The sequence below is a fragment of the Chrysemys picta genome, chromosome 6, assembly GCF_011386835.1.
Source record: "Chrysemys picta bellii isolate R12L10 chromosome 6, ASM1138683v2, whole genome shotgun sequence".
Classification (NCBI taxonomy): domain Eukaryota; kingdom Metazoa; phylum Chordata; order Testudines; family Emydidae; genus Chrysemys; species Chrysemys picta.
Window position 1 is genome coordinate 45,300,660 of NC_088796.1, and position 25,433 is coordinate 45,326,092.

General features: G+C 39.4%; 1 protein-coding gene and 1 long non-coding RNA gene across 2 annotated transcripts in view; one reads left to right on the plus strand and one right to left on the minus strand.

Moving 5' to 3' along the window:
- The window catches only part of TBCA (tubulin folding cofactor A), a 56,364-nt gene that overhangs the window by 30,075 nt on the left and 856 nt on the right, over positions 1 to 25,433 (plus strand). Inside the window, exons 2-3 of the mRNA XM_005288299.4 lie at positions 7,283 to 7,388; positions 23,793 to 23,879. Of these exons, the coding sequence (XP_005288356.1) occupies positions 7,283 to 7,388; positions 23,793 to 23,879 (193 nt within the window). The remainder of the gene's footprint in view (positions 1 to 7,282; positions 7,389 to 23,792; positions 23,880 to 25,433) is intronic.
- The window catches only part of LOC135972356 (uncharacterized), a 45,719-nt gene continuing 27,734 nt past the window's right edge, over positions 7,449 to 25,433 (minus strand). Inside the window, exons 2-3 of the long non-coding RNA XR_010588785.1 lie at positions 24,601 to 24,880; positions 7,449 to 10,095 (exon numbers count right to left, since the gene is read on the minus strand). This is a non-coding gene — a long non-coding RNA (uncharacterized LOC135972356). The remainder of the gene's footprint in view (positions 10,096 to 24,600; positions 24,881 to 25,433) is intronic.

Consider the following 25,433-nt stretch of genomic DNA (forward strand, 5'->3'; position numbering starts at 1 on the left):
GAAATTGAATTTCCTAGCTTGGTGTTAGTGTTCTTATTTGTCCCACATTCTTCTGGATCTTTAAATATTTTATATCTTTTCTGTGATATTTTAAATTATTTGTGCAGCAGTTTGATGCCTTGCTTGTACTAGTGGTAATCTAAATAAATGTAAGAATTATTGTTTAGAAGTGAAGTTGCCAGAATATCTGACATGTTTAGTTGTATAAATGAAAAGGAAAATAGCTATAGTTCCACAGAATACAAAAGGTCTTAATGTATCTTTGAGAGGGTATATACTGTGGTGTAGGCCAAAACTTTCAAACTGGGGTGTCTAAAGTTAGGGACTTCAGGCACCTATTAAGTAATCTAGATAGGGATTGAAATATATCTTTTTAAATGGTGCTGAGCACCTGTGTTTCCTATGGACTGAAATGCAAATTGTAGTTGTTCCGCACTTCTGAAAATCAGGCTATTTTAAGTTTCATAAATAGGAATTTAGGTCCCTAACTTTAGGCACGCAGGTTTGAAAATATTGGCCGTAGAACTATCGTAGTCCACTTTTGTCAAACATGCAAGTATATAGCATGCAATATGCTATACAGAACTGTGATTTTAAACTTATTTACAAAGGTATCGTACTGTTCATAATGTCATTGATTATTAAGTGAGACATAGTTCGTGTAGTTTAAGTATGAACACGGGACTTAAAAAGTACGATATTAATTTTACTATTCTGAAACAATCCAATATGTTTCAGAGAACTATTTATAATAAAGAACAAAAACATTAACTATGCATTGTTATAAGAAAAATGTAATCTAAAGAGATTTTTACCCCCTATTAATTCTGGATTGTCTCATTTACTACATCAACCCTTTTAATTTACTATGACTTATATTTTATGTCATATATACTGGCTGTTAAAGAAATCATATCATATATCCCAATACTCCTGAACACTTTTTTTATTTTGTCTTCACATGGGTGCAGGGGCAGTAGTGAAGGATCTATCATAATTGCTATTATAACCTCTTTGAAGTGGATGAAACATGCAGAGACAGGAAGTGCAGGGAGGAAGGGGGAGCGTTATCAGGGCAATAATTTTGTTCGCAATTAGTTTTGCTGACGTTTTTAGTTAGAGGTCACCAAAGTACAGTATTTAGTTTTGACTACTTTTGTGTGCCATAACCAAATATTTTTTTGTTTGTTTTTGAGAAAATGCTAATAAATTAAGGTATGCTCCTCCCTTTAAAAAATGGGATTAAGAGGGGGAAAAAATAGGACAGGTTACATACGTAAATAGAAATGGCTTAATGATACTTTAGAACAGTCCACTAAGAGAAATGTTTGAAATCAAAACTTTTCAGTGGTGTGAATGCAAACATCAGTAGTGTGCGTGAGAGGTGGAAAGTGAAATTGCTAGTCTAACTGTGGTAATCAAGGTGAGTGGAATGCAGAAGGTAGATATCAGTCATGAAAAATTGTCGCTATTTCAGTTTTAATATTGTAATCTAAGGAGTTAGCAACAGTGGTAATGGTTAAAATATTTTGGCCACATTTTTCAAAGCTGAGTGCTTAAAGTTCCACTTTTAAATCCATGTTTAGTACTTAAACAGAAATAGGTGCCTACATGTAGATTTAGGAGCTAACATCATGAGTATCTAGGCTTGAAAAATGTTGCTTACTATATTTATCTTGCTGGTATCTTTTTTTCTTAAGCTGGGCCATAAAATATGGTCCTGCCTTTTTGGTTGTAAGGAGTGGTGGTTGAACGGTGGTTATTTTCAAAAGTGCAAATTGTGTGTATGCAGTACAGTAAATTATTTTGGCATAGTATACTGTAATTGTACGAACATTTATAATATGTAAATATCCTTTCATCAGCCATACACTTGAGGATGCTTATCTTCTTACAACAGTTCATGAGATGGGGTAAATAAGGCGCAAAGTACTTGCCAGCCCAATAGCCGTAACTTATAAAATACTTTCATCACACTGAGTAGTCTGTTCAAAAATGTGGAAATTCTGAAAACGTGAGTCCAGTCTTTCTTCTACCTTTTATAATAAGGCAGTAATGTTTATCACAGTTTAAACCAGTGTTTTAATATTGGTGACCTAAAAATTTGTAAGCAAGTTCCAAAGTGTATGTGGTGTTTTAAAACTTATTTTTATTTCCTAGAGAGGAGCTTTACCTACAACAGGGCCAGCAAACCCTGCTTCTGATGTGTTTAGCTTGCACCTTAGTGAGCTTCCAGGGGTTTTTCAGTTGTCCTTATATGATTGGAGAAACAAACCTTTTTATTTGCTAAGAGAGGGCTTGTATGGCTATAGTTTGTAGTGTCACTGATTCTAGAGTTGGTTTATGAATATAAACATTAGTTGATTGTCGCTTATGTTTTCATACATAACAAGCTTAAGTTAGCTTTTTTTAGCTAATACAGACAAATTCTAAAGTGTTCGTTTTAGTGGTGCAGTTGAGTTTAATTGTAACAATAATGCTTAGACATTTAATTTTAATAAGTTTAAATATTTTACATCAAACAACCTATTAAGAATTTGGGTACAGTAATTCAAAAGTCCGCTATCTCACAGTTAATTACACAGTTAATGACAGAAAAATTAACTTTTTTTAGGAAACTTAACAAACAAAAGAATATTATTGCCTTGACCTAAAGCATTCCATCCTGATCATAAAGTTATCCAGTCTTTTATAAAATTGTACTTTTTTGATGCTGATGCCAGGTCCAGAACTGGTGTTTAGAAAGGTTTACTGCTACTCCAAAGTATTTGTGACCCTATCAGGCCATTCCAGTTTACCTTCTTTCATCTTTTCCCCTAACTTGATTTTTAGCAGTCACTATTTTGACAAAGTAATACAGGTAAATATTATAATGGAAGTTTTGATCGGTACGTTAATGTTGGTTAAGGGTGTGGGGTTTTATGATATTTTTATACCAGCAAAAGCCCTAATCCATGTTGTTCAAATCTCTAGTATCCATACAAATCGTTCTTGTTTGGTCATCATAATAGAATCATATAGTAAACCAGAGCAGTTGGTGTCTGAATTTGCTCAATAATAGTCACTTTTGATCAGCCAGCTGGCCAGCCAGATAAGTCCACTTTTACTTTATTACTGGTGCTAATGTGAGTTTGTGGTACATAGTTTTTGGCAGCACACTGGGTTATTTTATGTTGAGAACATATCGCAAACTACAAGGAATTCTATTAAACTGGAATCTTTTTAGTGCTATAGTTGTTGGACTTGAATTTACTCGAGGTGATCTTAAGGGTTTGCTGGAAAAGGGGGATTATATCAAAGAGCACCCAGTTTCCAAATCTTGGTCCAGTGTTAAGGCTAAAAAGTGGGTGTGTTGTCTCCCTTTGATCAAACAGATTTTAAGAAAATTTCCCATATGCTGGTGCTAGTTATCAAGGTTAAATTATGGGTCCACTACTTACCATGATACATACTAGTTCTGGGATTCCGAGTTTGCAAAGGCCCTTTTGGAGCAAACATTTTAAGAACCTTGATACTATGGAGATGCTGTGTTTGGGAAGTTGACTTAGTAATATTATTTTGTGGTCAAATTTGATGTGTGGAATTACATCTACTCACTTCTGTGGTGTGAAATGTAACTATGATCTAGAAAAGAGATTCTTGAACTGTTGTCTTGAACTGAAGAATTGGCTGGTCACATGGGCTTGCTCCTCCTGCTAATTTGCACCTATGAAATTGCATTAAAAGAAGATTAAAAATATAAGAGACTTTCTTAATTTAGTTTTCCATATAAAGCATTGCTGTAATTACCACAGGGAAGGGAGGTCATGTGCAAGACATCTCTGTATTAATATATGGTTCATGCTATCAGAGTCTGAACTCCTAACCTAAATAGTGGAGGTGATTACACTGTCTTTTAAAGTATTATCTACATTAAAATGAGAATTTTAATGCAGGAATGGTGTCCCTAGCCTCTGTTTGCTAGAAGCTGGGAATGAGTGACAGGGGATGGATCACTTGATGATTACCTGTTCTGTTCATTCCCTCTGGGGCACCTGGCACTGGCCACTGTCAGAAGACAGGATACTGGGCTAGATGGAGCTTTGGTCTGACCCAGTAGGGCCATTCTTATGTAATTACAGTTCTTTGAGTAATTGAACATGTCCATTCTACTTCAGGTGTGGGGATGCCCAGTGCTCCAAAGTAGGAGACTTTTTTTCCTTTAGTGGTACCCTGTTGGGGCGGTGCATGTATCCTCAACTGCCTCATGCTGCTGTGCAGTGATATAAAGGATGGCTTCCGATCCTCCTCAGTTATCTCTGACTGCCCATGATTGGTAGTCAATGTGTGTTTGCTTGCTTTGCAAGTGTTCTGTCTTTCACAAGAATGATTCTTTATATATACGTAGTGTACTTCTCAGTAGTTAATTAGACCTTTAGTTATTTTATTTAGTTTTGCTTAGATTGTCAGTTCGTGCTTGTTCTGGGTGCTGACTGTCAGTACTGAGGCATGCTCAGCCTCCAGGCTTTAAGCCTTGCATCGGCTGCAAGTCTATGCCAATAAGTAACCCTCATTCCAAATGCCGAATGAGGGTCACATCTAGGACCACTGTCAAATCTCTTGGCATTTCAAGTCCTGGAGCAAAAAAGGAAGGTGAGGCTTTGTCTCCTTCTCATGAGGCCACCTTGTGTCCACTGTCTGAACTGTCCCACTCAGGGTGGGCACCAAGTACTTCTACGCCAGTTAGTGAACATTGCAGCATTTCCCCTTTCCTGGTAGTGAGGAAGAAGCAACAGACAGCATGCCTCAAAGGACCCAACCTCTTCCAAAAGATTGAGGTCCCCAGTACTGTCTACCAGCAAGCAAACTGGAGAGCAGGGCAGAGTAACCTCTGGGAAGAAGTGCTCCCTGGTACTGACTTTCTTATTCAGGGTTTTTGACTCTAGTACCAGTGCCTATGTCATTGAGGCCTACACCTGTTAAGCTACTGACCCCTTGAATGCGGCAGCAGCAGGAGAACCTTTCGGTACTGATGACACCAGAGGCTGTTGCTGTGCAAGACCTGTTAAATCTCTTGGTATCAGATTCTCCAGCAGCATAGGAGACAAGTTGTCCAGTACTGATTGATTCTCAGACTTTATCGACTTACCTACAAGTAAGGTCAAGCCCTCAGCTCCGTGGCAGACTTCAGATTGTCCACTGCATCCTCGCCTGGTGCCTTCCAGAGGCAAAATCAGTATACTGTCCCTGGTACTGACCTCTCTGGGGACACGCCATCGAATCTTGACACCTTATGGTACAGTGCATCTCTGGTCAGGTGACTCTGATTTTTTTCCTCCGAGGCAGTGGTTTTCAACCTACGGCCCAATTAGCGCACAGCTTTGGCCCATGTGACACCCTCAAGGCCATACAGGTAGTATTGGATGCGGCCCACAGTGGTAAATAGGTTGTGAGAACCACTGCTCTAAGGTATGTTCCTATGCCCCTCGCTCCAAGGATAGAAGGCATCACTCCTCTTCCTCCAGAGGATCCTACTCCTGGTACCCAGCAGTGGTCCTGTGTTGATCTGGGGACCTGGATCCTTGGACTGGTAGAGGCCTCCTTACGCAAACTTTTATAAGGGCAAAGTTTACTTAGTCACAAATTTCAGATGTGGACAAAAGTAGTGTTGGAATTCCACCTCAGTCAAGGAATATACTTACTGATTTTCTTTCCTAAGCCCTATTCTCAGAAGGATGGAGAGACTCCATGCCTTGGATGTCAAAAAGGCATTAGCTTTTTATTTGGACAGAACCAGATTGTTGAGATCAGAGGTCCCCAAACTGTGGGGCATGCCCCTCGGGCATTCAGAGGAATGTTCGGGGGGGGGGGAAGTATGTCTGGGGCCTGGGCCAGCCCCCATGGGGGTGCGCAGTGAGCACCACCCAGCTCTGGTCCTGACCCTGGCTGCCGACCCCACGCCCGGGGCCCCAGCTACCAGCCCCCTTACCCCTGGCTGCGTCTCCCCCTTCCTGGAACCACAGCCCAGTTCTGGGGGGGACAGAACAGACGGGTAAGGGGGGCACAAGGGAAAAAGTTTGGGGACCACTGGTTTAGATAGTCATACCAACTGTTCGTAGCAGTTGCAAACAGGATGAAGGGCATTACAGTCTCAACACAAAGGAGCTTGTCATGGATTTTTTCCTGCATATGTATGTGTTATGACATTGCCAACATAACCCCATCAAGCAAGATGGGAGCACACATGGCAAGATCTCAAGCAACTTTTGCACCTTTTTTTTAGCTCAAGTGCCAATATCAGACAGTTGTAGGGCTGCAGCTTGGTCATTGGTGAATACATTTACAACTCTTTATGCCATCTCTCAGCATTCCAGAGATGATGTCAAGTTCGGACAAGAAGTCCTTCGGTTCTTGTTCAGGTAGATTCTGAAACCCACCTCTGGTTTGAACTGGTTTTGAGTCACCTGAAGTGGAATGGACATGTGCAATCACTCGAAGAAAAAACTGTTACTAACTAGTTCTGTAACTGGTCTTGGAGTTGTGTTGCACGTATCCATTCTATGACCATTCTCCTTCCCCTCTGTATAGGAGTCTCTCAGGTAAGAAGGAACTGAGGGAAGTCAGGTTCCACCCTTTTGTACTGTCCCATAGCAATATGAGTCAGCAGAGGGTGTATGTGCCGCTCCAACAGATACTGCTAAGGAAAAATTTCCAACTCTGGTGCACACACCTGAAGTGGAATGGCCATGCAATGCATCACAAAGAACAATAATTGTAGAACAGGTTAGTAATCTTTTTTTTTTAATTGTTTCTTGGACTGTTCTGAAAAAGTGTTATCTTTGAGATGCAAACATAGCTTATTATACACTTTGCCTTGTGTAACACATCTGTGCTCAAAACCCACATGACTTGAATCTGAGCAGTTGTCTTTTGTGACTTGGAATCCATCATTGCAGACCACAAGTGTTTCTCCTCTATCAATAAAGCACGTGGCAGCTTGGAATTTACTACTTCATTTTGTTTGTCTAATATTTGAAACAGAGTAGCAGACTATGTCTTAAGTGAATATTGGTTTAAGTAATCCATGTTATTTAATATAAAGCCAGAATTAAAATAGATATACTTTCTATTATCCCCTTGGGTTTAGATCCTTAGTTAAAAGATCAAGAATTTAACTTTTATAAAACTAGACAGCAGCCTCTTGAAGGCTTGCTGTATTTTTATTTTTGTCGGGTAAGATGTCATTTTCCAATTATACAGCTTAATCTCACTTTATTATTTATCTCATTTGATTTGTTTTCAGGTTGGTAAAAGAGAAAGTTATGTATGAAAAAGAAGCAAAACAGCAAGAAGAAAAAATTGAAAAAATGAAAGCTGAAGCAAGTGAGGATTATGGAATTAAAAAGCAGGTATGTTGTCCTAAAATTTTTTTAAATATATTTAAAACATTATAACTTTTTTATAAAGGAAATTTGAAAGTGATTCTTAATAAAAGAATCTCGCACAGCTTTTTCCAAACTCAGGTGATATGAACACTATACTAAAAGTTATCTTAAATGTGAAAGGGCAGTATACAAATGTACACAGTTCTTTGCATTTTTAAATATACTCTTTCCAGAACTGTTGACTCATAAGGAGCTCAATCCTGCAAGGTACTGAGTGTTCCTATGAAATGATAAGCATCCTCATCTTTGAGTTGAGGGCGCTCCATATCTTGCAGGAATGCTCAGGGTTGAGCCTGAGGAGGGTTTTTTTGCCTTCTGAATAGTTTAGGTAAACTAAGGTCATGTCTATGTTAGCAATCTTACAGCAGCACAGCTGTACCAATGCAGCTGCGCCACTTGTGTAGCCTCTCTATGCTGACAGAAGAGAGCTCTTCTGTCGATATAATAAAACTACCAAACCAAGCAGCGGTAGCTGTGTTGGCAGGAGAAATTATCCTGCCAACGTAGCACTGGGCACATGAGCACTTATGCCAGTGAAACTAAGTTGCTCAGGGAGGGAGGAGGGGTGTTTTTCACATCCCTTTATCAATTTAAGTGGTAGTGTAGACATGGCCAGAATATTTGAGCACAGTTTTCAATTTACAGTGTTTAGGGGTGATTATACACAGATGAAAGCTTTTAACTCTGAGTGCAGATATACACTAACAATTTAACCAAACTTCAGACAAAAAAGTGAAATAGCCGGGTGCACAGCAATGGACGCACCCATGTACCTGCTGCTATAGAGTTATAGGAGAACCTCAGACAAGCTATATATAGGTACACTATATTTTTGAGATATCCTACCTAATAGTGATGTTTCTGAATTTTGTGTGTTGGAGAGAATGGAGGGAATGGTTTGTGTTCACAGCTATGGAATAAAGTTACCTGCAAAGGGGAGGAAATTGGTATGTACTCCTCATCCCCCCCCCCCACCCCCCCTTTTTTTTAATCCTATGAATAAAGGCCTGCAGATTTGTTTTGTTTTAAATTGTAGAATTTTTTTCTGCTTGCTTTTACTTTAGAAATAATAGGAATACAGAGTTTGGTTTTATGGGCACTTCTGGGATATTCAGTGTGGACTGAGCTTTCTCAACTTCTAACTGAACGTGTAACTGTTTTTTTTTCCTCCCAAGCATGTCGTAGGTATTTGCTGTTCAATAGATCACACACACACCCTCCCTCCCTCCCTCTAAACAGTCTGCATTAAAGCACTTTCAGTCTTAATCAGGCTTCACTTGCATTGTCTCTGGTGTTATAAACCTACCAGTTCTCCAGTTATCCTTCATCTTCCTGGACACATGGAAGAATAAATGAGACCTTGAGTGTCTACTGTAACAAAAAACAAGCAGAAAAAATATTTAAAAACCAACTAAAAACATCCCTTCTTGCTGCCTTTACTCATCATAAAAGGCACAAGTCCAACTGTGTGTGTGTGTGTGTGTTTTTCTCCTTTCCAGGTTATTTAAAAAAAAATTTAGAATTTGGAAGACATTGCAGCCATTTACTCATACCACCATAAGAAGTATGATCTCACTGCCTCTGATCACTGATAGGGGTTTTTAGGCTGTACTGAAATAGAAATGAGAATAGTTTCTTTAAAGATTAATTGACACTAATTGGAACCAGTAAATGCAATCCTGATGCTCAGTCCCAATTCAGCAGATTATTTGAGAGCATCAAGGAATTTTCTCACCTACTCTTCAGAAATTGTCATTATTGACAATAATAGCCTTTGAAGCTCTTGCAGTAAAGAGAATGGTAAAGCAATACTTTGAGGATGTCTTCTGAGGAACCAGTGACAACAGTTTTTAAATGAATGGCCTCCATCACTCTGTGGGTATGTCTGCACGGCTTCTGGGAGCGAATCTTGCAGCCCAGGTCGACAGACTTGTGCTTGAGGAACTTGGGCTAGCGTGCTAAAAATAGCTGTGGAGACATTGCTTTGATGTTTGAGATTGAGCTCTGAAGCCCACCCAGGGTTTCAGAGCCTGAGCTCCAGCCCAAGCCATAAAATCCATGTTGCTGTTCTTAGCACACTAGTATGATGAGCCCAAATAACACAGGCTGCAAGATGTGCACCCAGAAGCTGTGTAGATATACCTTTTAAGGGTCTCAGTACACTATGAAAACGGCCGCAATTTGGTTCCTCAGATGATATCTTCACACAGTTGCTTTAGTGTTCTTTTTTGGTATATACTCACAGCTCTGACAATTTCCAGAGTGCAAGGAATTTTTAAGTTCTGAAGACTAGGATGCTGAGCAGAGTGAGTGTGCTTGCTTGTCCCACTAATCACTTAATTTCAAGATACTTCTAGTAGTGGAAAACTTGTTCCAGAATATATGTGGGATGGGATTTACATATTTAAAAGACTTCAAGAAAATTCTGTTTAGTTACATAGTTAAGAACTGGAATTAATTATTTAACTATAATTAATAGTTTGAGAATTTAGCTCTGTCTTTAATATTTATACATAAGCATACAGGCAAGTCTCGGCAAAGCAGATTTTGCAGCTCCTGGCGTGGTTTCTGCCATCACAATGAGGCTTGTGTCTTGGTTACACTCTTCTGGCCTCCCTCTAGAGGTGCAACAAACAGTCCAGGATCTCTCATTTGAAGGGCCATCACTCTGCTAAAAAAAAACAACTGAGATTCTGTACAGTCTCAAAGACTCTAGAGCAGGGGTTGGCAAACTTTCAGAAGTGGTGTGCCGAGTCTTCATTTATTCACTCTAATTTAAGGTTTCGCTTGCCAGTAATGTATTTTAACGTTTTTAGAAGGTCTCTTTCTATAAGTCTATAATATATAACTAAACTATTGTATGTAAAGTAAATAAGGTTTTTTTTAAATGTTTAAGAAGCTTCATTTAAAATTAAATTAAAATGCAGAGCCCCCCAGACTGGTGGCCAGGACCCGGGCAGTGTGAGTGCCACTGAAAATCAGCTCGCGTGTTGCCTTTGGCACACGTGCCATAGGTTGCCTACCTCTGCTTTAGAGTATCCCTGAAACCTCTGGGCATTCACACCCCTGCAGTGAAATAAGTCATTCCATCATCACCAGTCACAGCATTCTCAGGGTTTTGCCTATCAAGCCCAGGACCTGCCAAGGAGAACTAACAGAGGTTACAAAGTTGCCTACCACCACCCTCTACTTCTGGAGCAGCCTGTTCTTCAAGGCAGGTGGCATCCTCCAAGAGCTCACTTTGATGAGTTGGTCAAGAGCAGACTGCCAGCTCTAAGAGGGCCATCCTTGTCTTCCCCAATTTTTCCAAACCACCTGTCTCACTTCTGTCATACCTGGGCCCCACATCACAACAGACGGGTGGGTCCTAAGCATGGTGGAAATCTGATATACACTCCAATTTATCCCCCCCCCCCAATCTCCCTTCTCTGTTACTCTTCAGAGATCTCGCTCATGACAGTGTTACTGCAAGAGATACAATTGCTCTCAATTATTCCAGATTAGCTTTCATGAGGAGACAAGCCCTTTGAGAAGCTGGTGTTCATGTCCTTTATCCAACAAGTTCTGCTCCTCATAATCTCGTACTTGAGTCTCTCATGTTTTGCTAGGATTGGGCAGAATCCTTTAGTTTTCACTAGTCACCACTAAAAGTGGAACAGATTCACTAATCAAGATACAGATTCCTGAAAATTAAAATGTGGAAGACCAGAATTAACTATATTTTTAGTTACTGAAGCTGTTTTTTTTTGTGGAACAGGACTTCAAACATGAAAGATGCTAAGTCTGAACACTTCAATGTTTGTTTAATGTTGAGTATTCCCCAAGTAATATTACTTCTCTTTTTTTAATGGCTCAAGTAGTAGTTTTTAATCAAATTTCTTTACTTTTTAAAATTTCATGTTGGATTTAATACACAAAGTTTCAGACTCTCCTCATAAAACAGACACAAATAAGATTAGGTGGAACTTTTAGTTTCATTCCAGTCTGATTACTTTCAAAATCCTTAAGGTTTTCTCATAAGAATAGATGACCTCTGTTTAATAATCTGAATTCTATAGTTCTAGTTATCTAGATAAAAAGCCAGTCAAGGTGCTAATAAAGGGTTTGGCGCACTTGTTTGTGCATTTGGAGAGTTTAACCAATGAGCACAAATCAGTCTCCTTTAAAGGCTAGCTTCTTGTATTTGTATCTGTGTTCTCTAGAATAATACTCCTGACATGCAGGTGATATTAAACATGCTGCTTTCAGCTTTGTGGGGTTTTTTTCAAATGTCCTTTTTGAAAGAAGCTTATTGATGAGAAATTATTGTAATCCTTGCTACGGCTTTCTTTTTTCCTTTTTTTTTTTTTTTTTTAAAGAGTTTCATTTTCACTTGGTCAAAGATATAAATACCTTTTTGTATTCTAGACTGTGCTCTCTATGCTGAGGATTTAAAATAATTGCTTAGTAGTTAGAATACATTAACATGGAAACTCCCATTTAGTAAGAAGATTCAACAATTGACATTAACAATTGCTGGAGGGAAATTCTTTTGTAGTTGGGCTCACCATTCCTCTGCTCTACAGAAAGAGGCTGTATCAGACCTTTCAGGCACGGGGTAGTGACTTGACTCTTTATGGGAAACCTGCCAGTTCTGTTCTGTCTGCAGTCTTGGCACAGACATTTATTTTTCCTGACTTTCTGCCTTCTGCAAAACTGAAGGAAATCTCCATAACTAATCTAATGCCTTTTCTTTAATCAGATTGCTCACTTTTTTAACCAAATCATATGTTGGGCTGAGTGAGGGCTCTTGCCCCATATCCTGCAAGTTTCTCTCTGCCTGAAAACCTAAGAATGACAGATAATTCCACAAAAAAGAGCTGAGGAGGAGAGTGTGCAGCCAGTACTGTCAAGGCTGAGCCAACTTTGTTGGTTGATCAATGCTTGTTTTGTCAGAACTGAACTGGCACCACGTTCCAAATGGGTTCCCTTTTATATATGACTTTTCTGCCAGTTGTCTGCCCATGTGACAGTGTTTCCATCCAAAGCAATTCATATTCTTTTCAAGTAAAATTTTGAGAGCTGTTGTGTAGAAAATGCTGCCTGTTGATTGATAGTTTTCTATGGGCAGTGATTTGCATTATCCAGTCATCCTTACGAAAGTTATCAAAATAAAGGGCAAGAATTGTTTTTATAATACAAATGACTTAATTCTAAAATTAAGGGGAGGATTGAATTAGCCAGTGACTGGATTAAGGGAAGGCACTAGTAATGAATTTTGCTTCTCCCCCGCAAGAGTAGTATCTACACTCTTAAATCTCTGCACTAGCTCTGTCTCCCCAGCTGGCAAGGAAGAAAACCTACAGTCCCAGAGTATCATAAAACTCCTAGGCAGCAAACCATTTTCCAGAAAGGATAAAATAACCTTTTGCTTCTGCCTCCTGAAATGATCTGCCATGTACCAATCGATTGGTCCTCAGCTAGAGCAACTGCAAGGGTTGAAAAAGTTGGAAATACTGAAGCAGTTAGGTGAAGAGGAAGTCAAGTAGGTGTCTATCATCTTTATTCCTCCCTCAGGCTCTCCACTCCTTTTCTACACAATGCTTGATGTAAGTGGTTGAAACCTATAAGTTCCACACTCTGAAATAATAAGCTGACATGAAAGAGAACTGATTCTCTGCACTGAGAAAAGAATGTATCCCAACACTTTCCAGAAATTTTTCTTCACACCTCCCCAAGAGTAAAGAGAGTCACTTAGTGTTCTGTGCAATTTATTCCTCAACTAAAGGGGGAATTACCAGCGGTTTAGTATTCAAGCCTTTTCCAGGCCAGCTATGTTGTTTTTAAAAAACAGTTAAATAGAAATTTGCAATAAACTGGAAACCTATTTTACAAATTTGAGTTAGTAGCTTTATAGGTTATTGATATTAAGGAAAAGGTCATCTTTTCATTCTGCTCAATTACAGTAAAACATATTTGCTTTTGTCCCCACCCCCCATCGATTCATTGCCTCTTCTAATCTGGCTGAGGAAAACCACTCTTTCAAATGTACCTTTATTTTCAATTTTGTAACTGGCAAAGAGCAAGTGGTCATGGGGTCCTTTAGTAGTTTTTTTTGTTTGTTTGTTTTTTGTTTTGTTTTAAATCATATAGCTAATTTCTTAGCCTAAAACTACCAAGGATCGACTCTCTCACCTAAGTAATTCTGATACTATTTTTGAGAAGGTGTGTTCGGATGGTTCTTTTATCTTCTCGCTATCCCAGATTAAGTGATCTAAGGCTCAGTCACTTTTTCAGAGGTGAACTACACTATGAAATAAGGACACCTTCCTGATTAACAAATCTCTGCTTTCTTGGCCCCATCTTCTTTTCCCTGTGCACCTTATCCTTGTGTGCAGTGTTATTGTAGGCACATTGGTTCCCAGGATATTAGATACACAAGGTGGGTGGGGTAATATCTTTTATTGGACTGACTTCTGTTGGTGAGAGAGAAAAGCTTTTGAGCTTACATACAGCTAGTCTTCAAGACCTGAAGGACCTCTGTGTAAGCCCAAAAGCTTGTCTCCCTCCAACATAAATTGGTTCAGTAAAATATGTTACCACACTGACCTTGTCACCTTATCAGGGGCATGCTATGTTTGAAATCTTAAATCCAGAGTAGGTGAAAGATGGCAGGATGATCATTTTTAACCTTTCACATAATGACAAATTCTTCTTCGAGGAGTGTCCCTTTGGGTGCTCAACTTTAGGTGAATCTGAGAGACCATCCCTGCCACCCTCAGAGGAAATCAGTCCTCAAAAAAGGTGGGGAAAAAAGCAGGCAACAAATTCCCCTTCCAGGGAACCAGCCAAAACGAAGCAATCCCTGATTCGTTCAACACACTTGATACCGACTGCGGCGTAGTTGAGCACCTACAAGTCAACAGGATCTTACGGTACTACTGATTCTGTGTAAGCCAAAGACCTTAAGGAGGCTGGCTCTGAGAAGAGTGACCGAGAGACGCCTTCCTCCTCCTCCTCCTCCTCCTCCTCAGTACCGATGTAGCCTCTTAAATATCTGGCACCAAGAAGCTCAACATCGCTACAGTCTATGGTGCCATCTACTGGTCCCCTAATGCATAGCACAGCGACATCAGCAGTACTGTCTACAACACCATCATCTGTATCAAGGCTTGCGGTACCACGTCAGTTCCTTCATCGCAAGAACTTGCTAGTCTATGCAACACCAGAATCTCCTCTTCTTCATACTGATGTTACTCCAGCATGCTCAGTACCATGCCAATCTAGATCACCACTGAGATCAGCCCCTCTTTTTTTCCAGCAATGAGGATGAAGAGGAAGGGGACCACTCCTTATTCATTTGCATGACCACCAGACCAGGTTCACCAGAGCAATCTGGGTATCAGCCAAGTGATACCCAAGGGTGGTATGGACATCCATGGATGCCACCACCAATGCCATTCCCACCGCAATGGCCTTATTGGAATCCATGGCCTCCATACAGCCACCAGTACTCTAGGCCTTCCAGCACCTACAGGGAGAGGAGGTGGTGCTCCTCATCAGCCTCAGTAGGTACAGCCTCCGGAGGAGACTTTTGAAGAATGGGAGGAAGCTTTGGAACGGGAAGTCACACCTCAAATCAATCTGTCTTCATCCTCCCCAGACAAAGCAGTCATGCCTCCACCACTTTGACTTTAAACAGTTCCAGGAGCTATTTAAAAGAATTGCTGACTCGCTCAAAATACCCTTGGAAGAAGTTGCAGAGTCTCAACGTAAACTGTTGGATATTTTACAGACATAAACATCAAAGATTATGCTCCCTATAAATGAGGCACTTGTGGACCCAGCCAAGATAATCTGGCAGACCCCTGCAACAATACCACCCACTTGTAAAAGAGCAGTCAAAAAGTATTGCGTCCCTTCTAAGGCTATAGATTTTTTGTTCTCACATCCCCCACCAAATTCCTTGGTGGTAGAGGCCGTGAATAAAGACAACACCACTCCAGAATCACCCGATACAATAAGGACTAGAAACAGTTAGACCTCTTTGGGCACAAAGCCTGTTTGTCAGGAACTAAGCAATTCAGAATAACCAATTACAAAACTTTGATGGCCAAATATAACCACACAAATTGTCTAAGATTTCTAAGTCTAAGATTCTAAGATGTCCAATTTTATTGACTGTATTCCAAATAACAAAAAAGACCACCACCTTGCACGGACGGTCTTATAAGCTTCGTTGGATGTGGCAGACACAGCCACACGATCCATTACCACTGCTTAAGTTATGCAATGGGCTTCGTGATGCCACCTCTCTGAGTTTCCCAAGAAGGTCCCATCTACTGTTAATGATCCTCCCTTTGAGCACCAGCAATTGTTCGCGGCCAAAACTGATTAATCCTTCCACGCCCTAAAGGATTCCAGGGCAACTCTTCAGTCTTTACGCATTTACACACCTGCACAAAGAAGGAAGCTGGGGAAATACCAGTCAAGGCCTGCCCCCATATGTCCAGCCACAGAGACAATATGACCTACAAAAATGGAGGCAGAGGCCTAAGAGACATAGACCAGTCCCATCTCAGCCGTCAAGATCCCAACAACCCTCCTTGAAATAGCAATTTTGAGACTTTGCTCAAGGGTCGGAGATGCCATCCCCATTTCCAAGCACTGGAACCATCAACAATCATCCATCCTTTCGGAGACTGCCTGATCCCATTCCACCCAGTATGGCAGACCATCACCTTGGACAAATGAATATTAGAAATTTATAAACATTGGTTACTCAGTCCCATTTACCTCTGTGCCCTCTCTCCCCCACCCCCACCGCCCCATCCTCCCTACCTCCTTGTTCCTGTTCAGGGACCCTTCTCACAAGCACCTTCTACAAAATAAATCACCTACTGCACTTGTGTCAGTACTGATTCTACCACACCCAACACAGAGGGGGAGAGGCTTTTATTCCCACTACTACTTTTCTCAGAAAAAGAGCAGGGAATGGAGGCCCATTTTTGACCTAAAGAAACTCCACATGTTCAATGATCGAGGATGGTCACATTAGCAGCTATAATCCAAGCACTGGAACAAGGGGACTGTTTCTCGGCCCTCGACCTCCTTGATGGATATTTTCATATCTCCATACACCCAGTGCACTGCCTTTTGGCCTCTCATCGGTGCCCCGATGTTCTCTAAGGTTCTCGCGGTCATGGTGGCCCACCTTTGCAAGCAAGGAGTCATGATATTCTCCTACTTAGACCGCTGTCTACTCAAAGCCCTTTCTCAGGAAGATGTTGTAGACACTACTCAAAGGATAATGGTTCTCTTTCTCTCAACTAGGACTAAAAATAAACATGTAAAAAATCAACGTTGACACCCGTGGATGCGCCGGAGGCCAAAGCCTCGTTACCACTACACAGATTTGTCACCCTTGATCACCACAGCACAAACCAGCTTACAGATATCAGCCAGGACCTGTCTCCAACTATTAAGTCATATGGCAGCAACCATGTTCATTGTAATGGACCGTGAATTTGATAGGGCCGTACATATTGTGTATGCTTACTCTGACTACATTGTGCTTACCTCCAATATCTGTTTCTGAAATGCTTTGTTTCCCATTTCACAATCCAGTCTGTTGTATAACCTTGCTTTGTAAACTTCAGATCCAGTAAAGATGTTTTGTTTTTGTTTTTTTCCCCCATCATCAAAGCTTTTGTCCATGACAATTTTTCTTTTGACATCTTTTCATTTTGTGCTAAGAGCACTAATCTAAAAAAAAAAGTTGCTTCTTATGTACATAACCACCCTTTGTGCTAGATCCCTTTTATGTTTGCCTGTACACTTATAAATAAATCTGGTCTGTTTATCCAAGTATTCTTTGTGCCTCAACAAGTATTTTTAATCCGATACACTTTGGTTCTTTCCATGCTTAATACTTTCATTCGGGCATCACATTTTTCAATAACCCCGCAGATATAAATTGTTCTTTGCAAAGTCAGGTCAGTTTCTCATGATGGCACAGAGAAGGGCTACTAAGATAATCAGAAGAAAAGACACTTAAGAACTTGGCTTGTTTAGCCTAACCAAAAGAAGGCTGAGGGGAGATATGATTGCTCTCTATAAATACACCAGAGGAATAAATACTAGGGAGGGAGAGGAGTTATTTAACTTAAGGGCCAATGCAGGCACAAGAACAAATGGATATAAATTGGCCATCAACAAGTTCAGGCTTGAAATTAGACAAAGATTTCTAGCCATCTGTGATAAATGAAGGGTGGGGGTAGCTCCCTTTTATGAACACCCAGCCAGTTAGCTACACAATTTCTGTTGTTAGTGGTTTTCTACTTACTTTTACCTGTAAAGCGTTAACAAGTCCATAGGTAAAAGGAAGGAAGTTGGGCACCTGACCAAAAGAGCCAATGGGAGGGCTAGAACTTTTTAAAATTGGGGAAAAAAACTTTCCCTTTGTCTGTCTGTCTGTTCTCTGGAGAGAGGGGACAGAGCAAAACAGGGCTGAAGCTATGCTGTAAAAAGCTGTGAACCAGGTATGAAAATCACCAGATCATACCTAAAACTACTCAATTTGAAACCCCAAATACATAAGTAGATCAGAAAATGTCTAGAAAGACTTGATTAGGTTTATCTTATTTCTGTAAAGCCTGTGGACTCCTCTGGGCTGACCCCCAAATGCTTTTGTTTTGCCTGCAACCATTAAACTAGACCTCAAGAAAACCATTCTTGATGCTTAATTATATTTGCTCTTTTTAAATCTAGCAATAGCCTAAGTTTCAGATGTATTTTTCTTTTTAATAAAATTTATCGTTTTTAAGAACAGGATTGGGTTTTTTTGTGCATATTTGGTTTAATTAGCTGGTGGCAACAGCTGATTTCCTTTGTTTTTCTTTCTCAGCTCTTCCCCAGAGGGGGGGGATGAAAGGGCTGAGGATACCCCATAGGGAGGAATTCCCAAGTTTGCCTTCCTGGGTAAAAAGGGTTTATTTGCATTTGGGTGGTTTCAGCATCTACACATCCAAGGTCAGAGAAAAGCTGTAACGGTGGGAGTTTAATACCAGCCTGGAGTGGCCAGTACAGGCGAGTCTCATCTTACGCACATTTAACATGTGCGAATACAGCTTTGCGCGGTTGGCAAAACCAAAAAAAAAAAAGAAGAGAGAGAAAAATAATTTAAATACTGTACCTGTAGTGCGGGCGATTCCGCCCGCCATTACACTCAATGTAATTTTGACTATATGCAATTTTCGCTTTACGCACTGACAGTGGAACGTAACCCCAGCGTATCTTTATTAATGATCTGGAGGATGGTGTGGACTGCACTCTCAGCAAGTTTGCAGATGACACTAAACTAGGAGGCGTGGTAGATACACTAGAGGGTAGGGATCGGATACAGAGGGACCTAGACAAATTAGAGGATTGGGCAGAAAAAAACCTGATGAGGTTCAACAAGGACAAGTGCAGAGTCCTGCACTTAGGACGGAAGAATCCCATGCACTGTTACAGACTAGGGACCGAATGGCTAGGTAGCAGTTCTGCTGAAAAGGACCTAGGGGTCACAGTGGACGAGAAGCTGGATATGAGTCAACAGTGTGCTCTTGTTGCCAAGAAGGCTAACGGCATTTTGGGCTGTATAAGTAGGGGCATTGCCAGCAGATCGAGGAACGTGATCGTTCCCCTTTATTCGACATTGGTGAGGCCTCATCTGGAATACTGTGTCCAGTTTTGGGCCCCACACTACAAGAAGGATGTGGAAAAATTGGAAAGAGTCCAGCGGAGGGCAACAAAAATGATTAGGGGTCTGGAGCACATGACTTATGAGGAGAGGCTGAGAGAACTGGGATTGTTTAGTCTCCAGAAGAGAAGAATGAGGGGGGATTTGATAGCAGCCTTCAACTACCTGAAGGGGGGTTCCAAAGAGGATGGAGCTCGGCTGTTCTCAGTGGTGGCAGATGACAGAACAAGGAGCAATGGTCTCAAGTTGCGGTGGGGGAGGTCCAGGTTGGATATCAGGAAAAACTATTTCACTAGGAGGGTGGTAAAACACTGGAATGCGTTACCTAGGGAGGTGGTGGAGTCTCCTTCCTTGGAGGTTTTTAAGGCCCGGCTTGACAAAGCCCTGGCTGGGATGATTTAGCTGGGAATTGGTCCTGCTTTGAGCAGGGGGTTGGACTAGATGACCTCTTGAGGTCCCTTCCAACTCTGATATTCTATGATTCTATGAAGATGAGACTCGCCTGTATTAATTTTTAGAATCCTTGCAGGCCCCCAGCTTCTGTACTCAAAGTGCCAGAGTGGGGAATCAGCCTTGATGCCATCAGAGGAGTGAAGTTCTGGAACAGACTTCCACGGGGAGCAGTGGGGGCAAAAAACCTAACTGACTTAAAGACTGAGCTTGATAAGTTTATGGAGGGGATGGTCTAATGAAACTGAAACTGCCTGTAATGGCATCTAGTTGATCTGCGACTGCTAGCAATAAATATTTCCAACGTCAGGTGATGGGACACTAGATAGAGAGGGCTCTGAGTTACTACAGAGAATTCTTTCCCAAGTGTCTGGCTGGTGAGTCTTGGCCCCATGCTCGAGGATTAACTATCACCATATTTGCGGTCAGGAAGAAATTTTCCCACAGGTCAAATTGGCAGAGACAACTAGGTTTTTTTATTTTGCATGGGGCACTTGCAGGTTTAAACTAGTGTAAATGGCAGATTCTCTGTAACTTGAAGTCTTTGAGTCATGATTTGAGGACTTCAGCACTCAGCCAGAGGTTGTGAGCCAGGAGTGGGTGGATGAGGTTCTGTGGCCTGCAATGAGCAGGTCATCAGACTAGATGATCATGGTGGTTCCTTATGACCTTAAAGTCTGATAACCAAAAATAATTTAGCCTGGGATTTTCAAAGGAGTGTATTAGAATTGGGTACCCTTTGACTTTCAGATTTCAATGAGATTTGGACATCCCAGCTTCAGTTACTAAATCTAACTGTTCAGACTTGTGCAATTAAGCTTCATTATGAAGGTTTGTAACAGTGATCAATGTTCTCACTGTGCAGCTGTTGTAAAGAAAATGTTAGTTTTCCAAGTAACATTCTTGTGTGAATCAGTGTTCCCAGAATTTCTGAATGACTGTCTAATAGTTCACAGTTGTCTTCAGGTTTCCTTTGTCACTGGGCCTGCTATATATAACTGTGTAGAATTTCACCCCCTTTCAATTTCTATTTAATATCACTTCTTCCCAAGAAATTTTGGAACAGACTGGATTAAAAAATCCAATTTTATTTAAATTGGATTTTTGATTTAAATACTTTTTTATTTTTAAAAATAAAAAAATTGCAATTTAATTTGAAATTGACAGCCTGTGTTAAAGGTCTAAACTTTATTAATCATAATTTAACAAAATAGTAAGCAGTAGAAGTTTGCTTCCAAAGTTTTAAAGAAAGTTAAATCACTGAACTGCTGGAAGTCACTGGCTAAGCTGTTGAAACCAGTGTTTGTTGAAATGCTAACACAGCTTTCAACTTCCATTTGCAGGTACGAAGAGAATATTTTCTTCATTTCAGTTTATTCAATTTGATGGCTATAGTTTATTCAAAGTTAATAAACTAATTGGAGGTTGAAAAAGCAGGAAGAATCTTGTTTGTTCTTCCAATCTATGAATAAAACAGTGTGAGGATGAGATCTATTAATTCTAAAATCTTGAAGGATGTGGTGACCAGAAACAATCAGTTCAGTAACTAAATATGTTACTTGTTTTTAAATGGTGACAGGTTTCAGAGTGGTAGCCATGTTAGTCTGTATCAGCAAAAACAAAGAGACGTCCTCGTGGCACCTTACAGACTCCTCATTGTTTGTTTTTTGTTTTTAAATGCAAATCATGCTTTGATAAACTTACATAAAAAACGACATCCAGCACATTTTAGGTAGTTTCATTTAACTAATAAAAAATAATTAATTTTTACATTTAATTGAATACCCATTTTCATCCAAATAGAGCTTGACAGAGTAGAATAATCTAATAAATAGAAAATGGTGCATGATGCATTTGCTAACATAATAAAATTAAAATGTAAGAATCTATATGTATATTAAGCTGTGTAATTGCTTAAATAAATTTGTATAAATATAATATATCCTCCTGGTTAGCAAAAAGAAGTACCAAATGTACTGCAATGGCTATATTTAATTACAAATTGATGTGTTTTAATGATTACCAACCAGTGAGGATCAGCTTTTCCTTAGGAAAATAACTAAAGTATAGGGCAAAGCATAAGTAAACTCTGATTTAAATCAAGATTTTCTGAAATTGGTGGTTTAATCACCAATCACTTTGATTTAAATAAATCTACAATGATTTGGAGGCACTGCAATCACCTCTACAGTTCTCAGCCAGCTTTCCTCCCATACTGAAGGACTCCTGTGGCTCCATCTGCCCCTTTGATGAAGGCCACAGAAGAAGCCAGGATTAGCGCTGTAGAGTTTCTAGATTCTAAGTCAGTGCTTAAATCTTTTTTTTCTCTGATAGCTGTTCAGTGGCCTATATAAAATGAATTGGTCTCTTCTCCATATCATCTACCAGCATGATAGTGTACAACTTTTTAATAGTACCAACAGAGGTCAGTGATTGACTGACTGGGCCTGGTGATCAGACTGTTCTTGCTTCTGCAGGTCCTCTTTCCAGAATAGAAGTAAGCATATAAATGTGGTGGATTATCAGTCACTTCTACTATGTATGCTGTACGTAGTCTGTGAATAAATTTAGATTTCAGGGTTGTCAATTTAGGGTCTTTTAATGGATAGTAGATTCATCTTCACTTTTTAAAAATCCCAGTACCTCTTCTGCTTAAACCTAGATGCTGCAAATGTTGGATTTTTCTGTAGAACCATTAAAATAATTATGCAGTCTCCTTAGGGCCATTTTTTCTTTCATAAAAGTGATGATCTTGCTATTGAGAATCTCAACTTTTGCATTTCGTGCCATTGTATTTTAAATTTGTCACCTTTTAATGTTTCATTAAAGTAGAAAGGTTGTCTCTTAATTTCTCATAATGGAAGCTGAAGACTGAATTGGAAACTTTTTTTCCCCCCATTAGACCCATTTTTATCTAAAATGGTTATATAGGCTCCAGACTAGCAAAGAACTTAAGCACAAATATAACTTTAAGCACAAGAGCAGTCCCATTGAATTCTATGGGACATCATTTGTGTGCTTAAAGATATTCATTTACTCAAGTGCTTTGCTGGTCTGGGGCCTTAATGCATGTGAACTTGTGAAGACAGACAGACACACATTCTCCCCTCCTTTTGAATATATAATTTCCATTAATACTAGTTTGTGTGTAATGACATTGAAGGGAGAAAATATCCTTTTGCGTGAAAGAATGCAGTGAGGCATTAAAAGTAAAAGCTTTACACTGCAGGTTATCCAGGTTTCACACTTTGATTTGCTAATTGATTTTCATTTCTAAATAAATTTGATACATTGAAGAACAGTGCTGCACACCCCTTTTTTTTCCAGTGTATAGATTTCAGGTCCACAAATATTCCATGAAATATAAGTGGGTTTTCTGTATAATTCTGAAGTTTGTTTTCTGTAGGTGTAGGCAAGATGTTCAGATTCAGTGGGGTGCCAGTTTGGTAATTTTGCTCAAAGTGCATGGTGAGAATAATCTTTCTCCTAAAATGAAGCAGAAGGATAAGTAATAACTTTTTATGCATGATAAGCATCAAAAATATGAGCCTGCTGGTCTATGCTTTTCATTTTTCTTTGCCTTTGTCTTTCAGTCAGAACCTCCTGCAGTGTGCACACGATGTGATCAATAACTCAATAACTTTTTTCATGCAGTAATTATCTCTATGTGGTATTATCTGAACACTGTTTTTCTTTATTACCCAAAAGATGCAGGAGATATTTATATAACCAGCTGATCCCATTTTGGATGAAGCTACTTCATGACAGCAGGGAAAATAGTTTATTTTAAATAGTCTTTTTTAACAAACATATGGAAAGCTTTTACTAGCTAATTCTTTCTTCAGTTGGAAAAAAATTATTCTAAAAGACTTTGTTAATTACACTTATAATTACACTTTGCCAAATTATATTATATGTATAATATGAAGGACATGGAAATGCCATATAAAAATCATTTTCTTATATATGCTTTAATATACGCAATACGAGTGTTAAGCAGTTATATCTGTTAAATAAGATGTAAGGTAGTGTCAATGTAAAACGATCTGTATTTTCTGTGAGGTAGCTGTTTTAAACATCTTTGAAAATAGTTTTGACAACTCTTTTAGATAAGAATGAGCTTTGTGTGTGCTCTAAAATAAATTTATTCAATACTGAAATGTTCTTCATTTGTTTTATCGGCTTCTCTTTCACAGATTGAGATCTTGCAAGAATCTCGAATGATGATTCCAGATTGCCAACGCAGATTAGAAGCTGCGCGTGCAGATCTTAGTCAACTATTAGTAAGTAAAGCGCAAAATAACTCTTACCTTGAGCATTTCATGTCTTCTGGCCACAAAGACTTAGAAAGCCAGATTCTTTCATTGATGGTGTTGTACTAGCAAATTATTTATTTAGCCCTCAGTGTAATAGTATAATGAAACTGACTAAGATTGAACACTTTCTACTTTGTATATGGTATCTTGTATCGTATTTTGTGTATATTTCCACAACTAGTATTATGTAACACAATAGTTGATTTCAGAATGTGCATAGATAAGTGAATACAAAGTTTAGTGTAGATATAACAAAACAATACAATCAGTAGTCTGTTTCAATAAACGGAAGTTGAGAAACACTGAAACGGGACATGTACCCAGTGGACACTTAAATATTGCGATATTAAAGTGGAGTCCTTTGTTTTGCAAATTATATTACCATATCACTTAATCTCTTCATGTGAATTCAGGTTTACAGTTGGAACATTCTGCTTGCTTTGATTATTTGGTCATTAAAAAATAATCACAGTATCTTAAGATAAGTAGTTAGCTTGATTTCAGTGGAACTATTTGCATACGAGTAGGGGTGATATAGAAATTTAGGGCCCAAACCGGCTTTACCTACCTCTAAGGTCACAGGATTACATTAAAAAGCTGACAGTTTCTTTACCAGCAGTCTTGTTACCCATGTAGATTTAAACATTACTGTGAAGCGTAACTATACAATGGAATTTAAGCATCTTACCACATGCAGTGAGTGAAGGAGAGATGACTTGGTAGAATTCCCCTCTGCTGATCTCCATTAAGCTGCCAGCATTAGAGCCTGATTCTGCAAGATGCTGAATGACCTCAACTCCTGTTAACTTCAAGGGGAGTTGAAAGGCTCTTCAGATTTTCCATGAGGTGCTCTGCGCTTTGCAGGATCAGACTGTTAGACTTCATCTTTTTGCAGGTCCATAGTGGTCTTCAGATTGTTTACGTGAAGGGGTTGGCATAATTTACTGATTAGTCATTGCTACTATACCCTAAATTGAGAAGGCAAACAAACAGATAAGCTATTTTAATCAAGAGACTTGAAATTTTTAAATAAATCCAAAACTTAATAATACTGAAAAGTTCTGAAAGGTCATTTTCCCCTCCCAGTATACTTGCATAGTTCCCATTAAAGTAAACTTTGAAGAAGAATCTCTTTTTAAATGGACAACCTCAAAGAAGGTTTCAAGTCTTCCTAAATGTTAGTCTTACCTCTGTTGCCATTTCTGCCAACTTTTGTGGGGGCTGCATTTTGGTTTGAATATTCCTTTAATTGAACAACATATAAAAATTTCAAATAATTCAGACTTGGTACTTCTAAATTTGACATGTGCATGATTTAACTGTTTTACTCACTATAAGAGGGGACGTGGGAACTACCTAAATTTCTCTAAAACCAATGTATTCAATATTGAAATGCCCTTCATGTTTCATGGACTTCCCCTTTACCTAGGATGGCACCCGAAGTTTAACGAGCCACATGATGTTGGACAAAATCTTAGACCTGATTTTAAAAAATATGGAGGAAAAAATGCTAAACTAGCT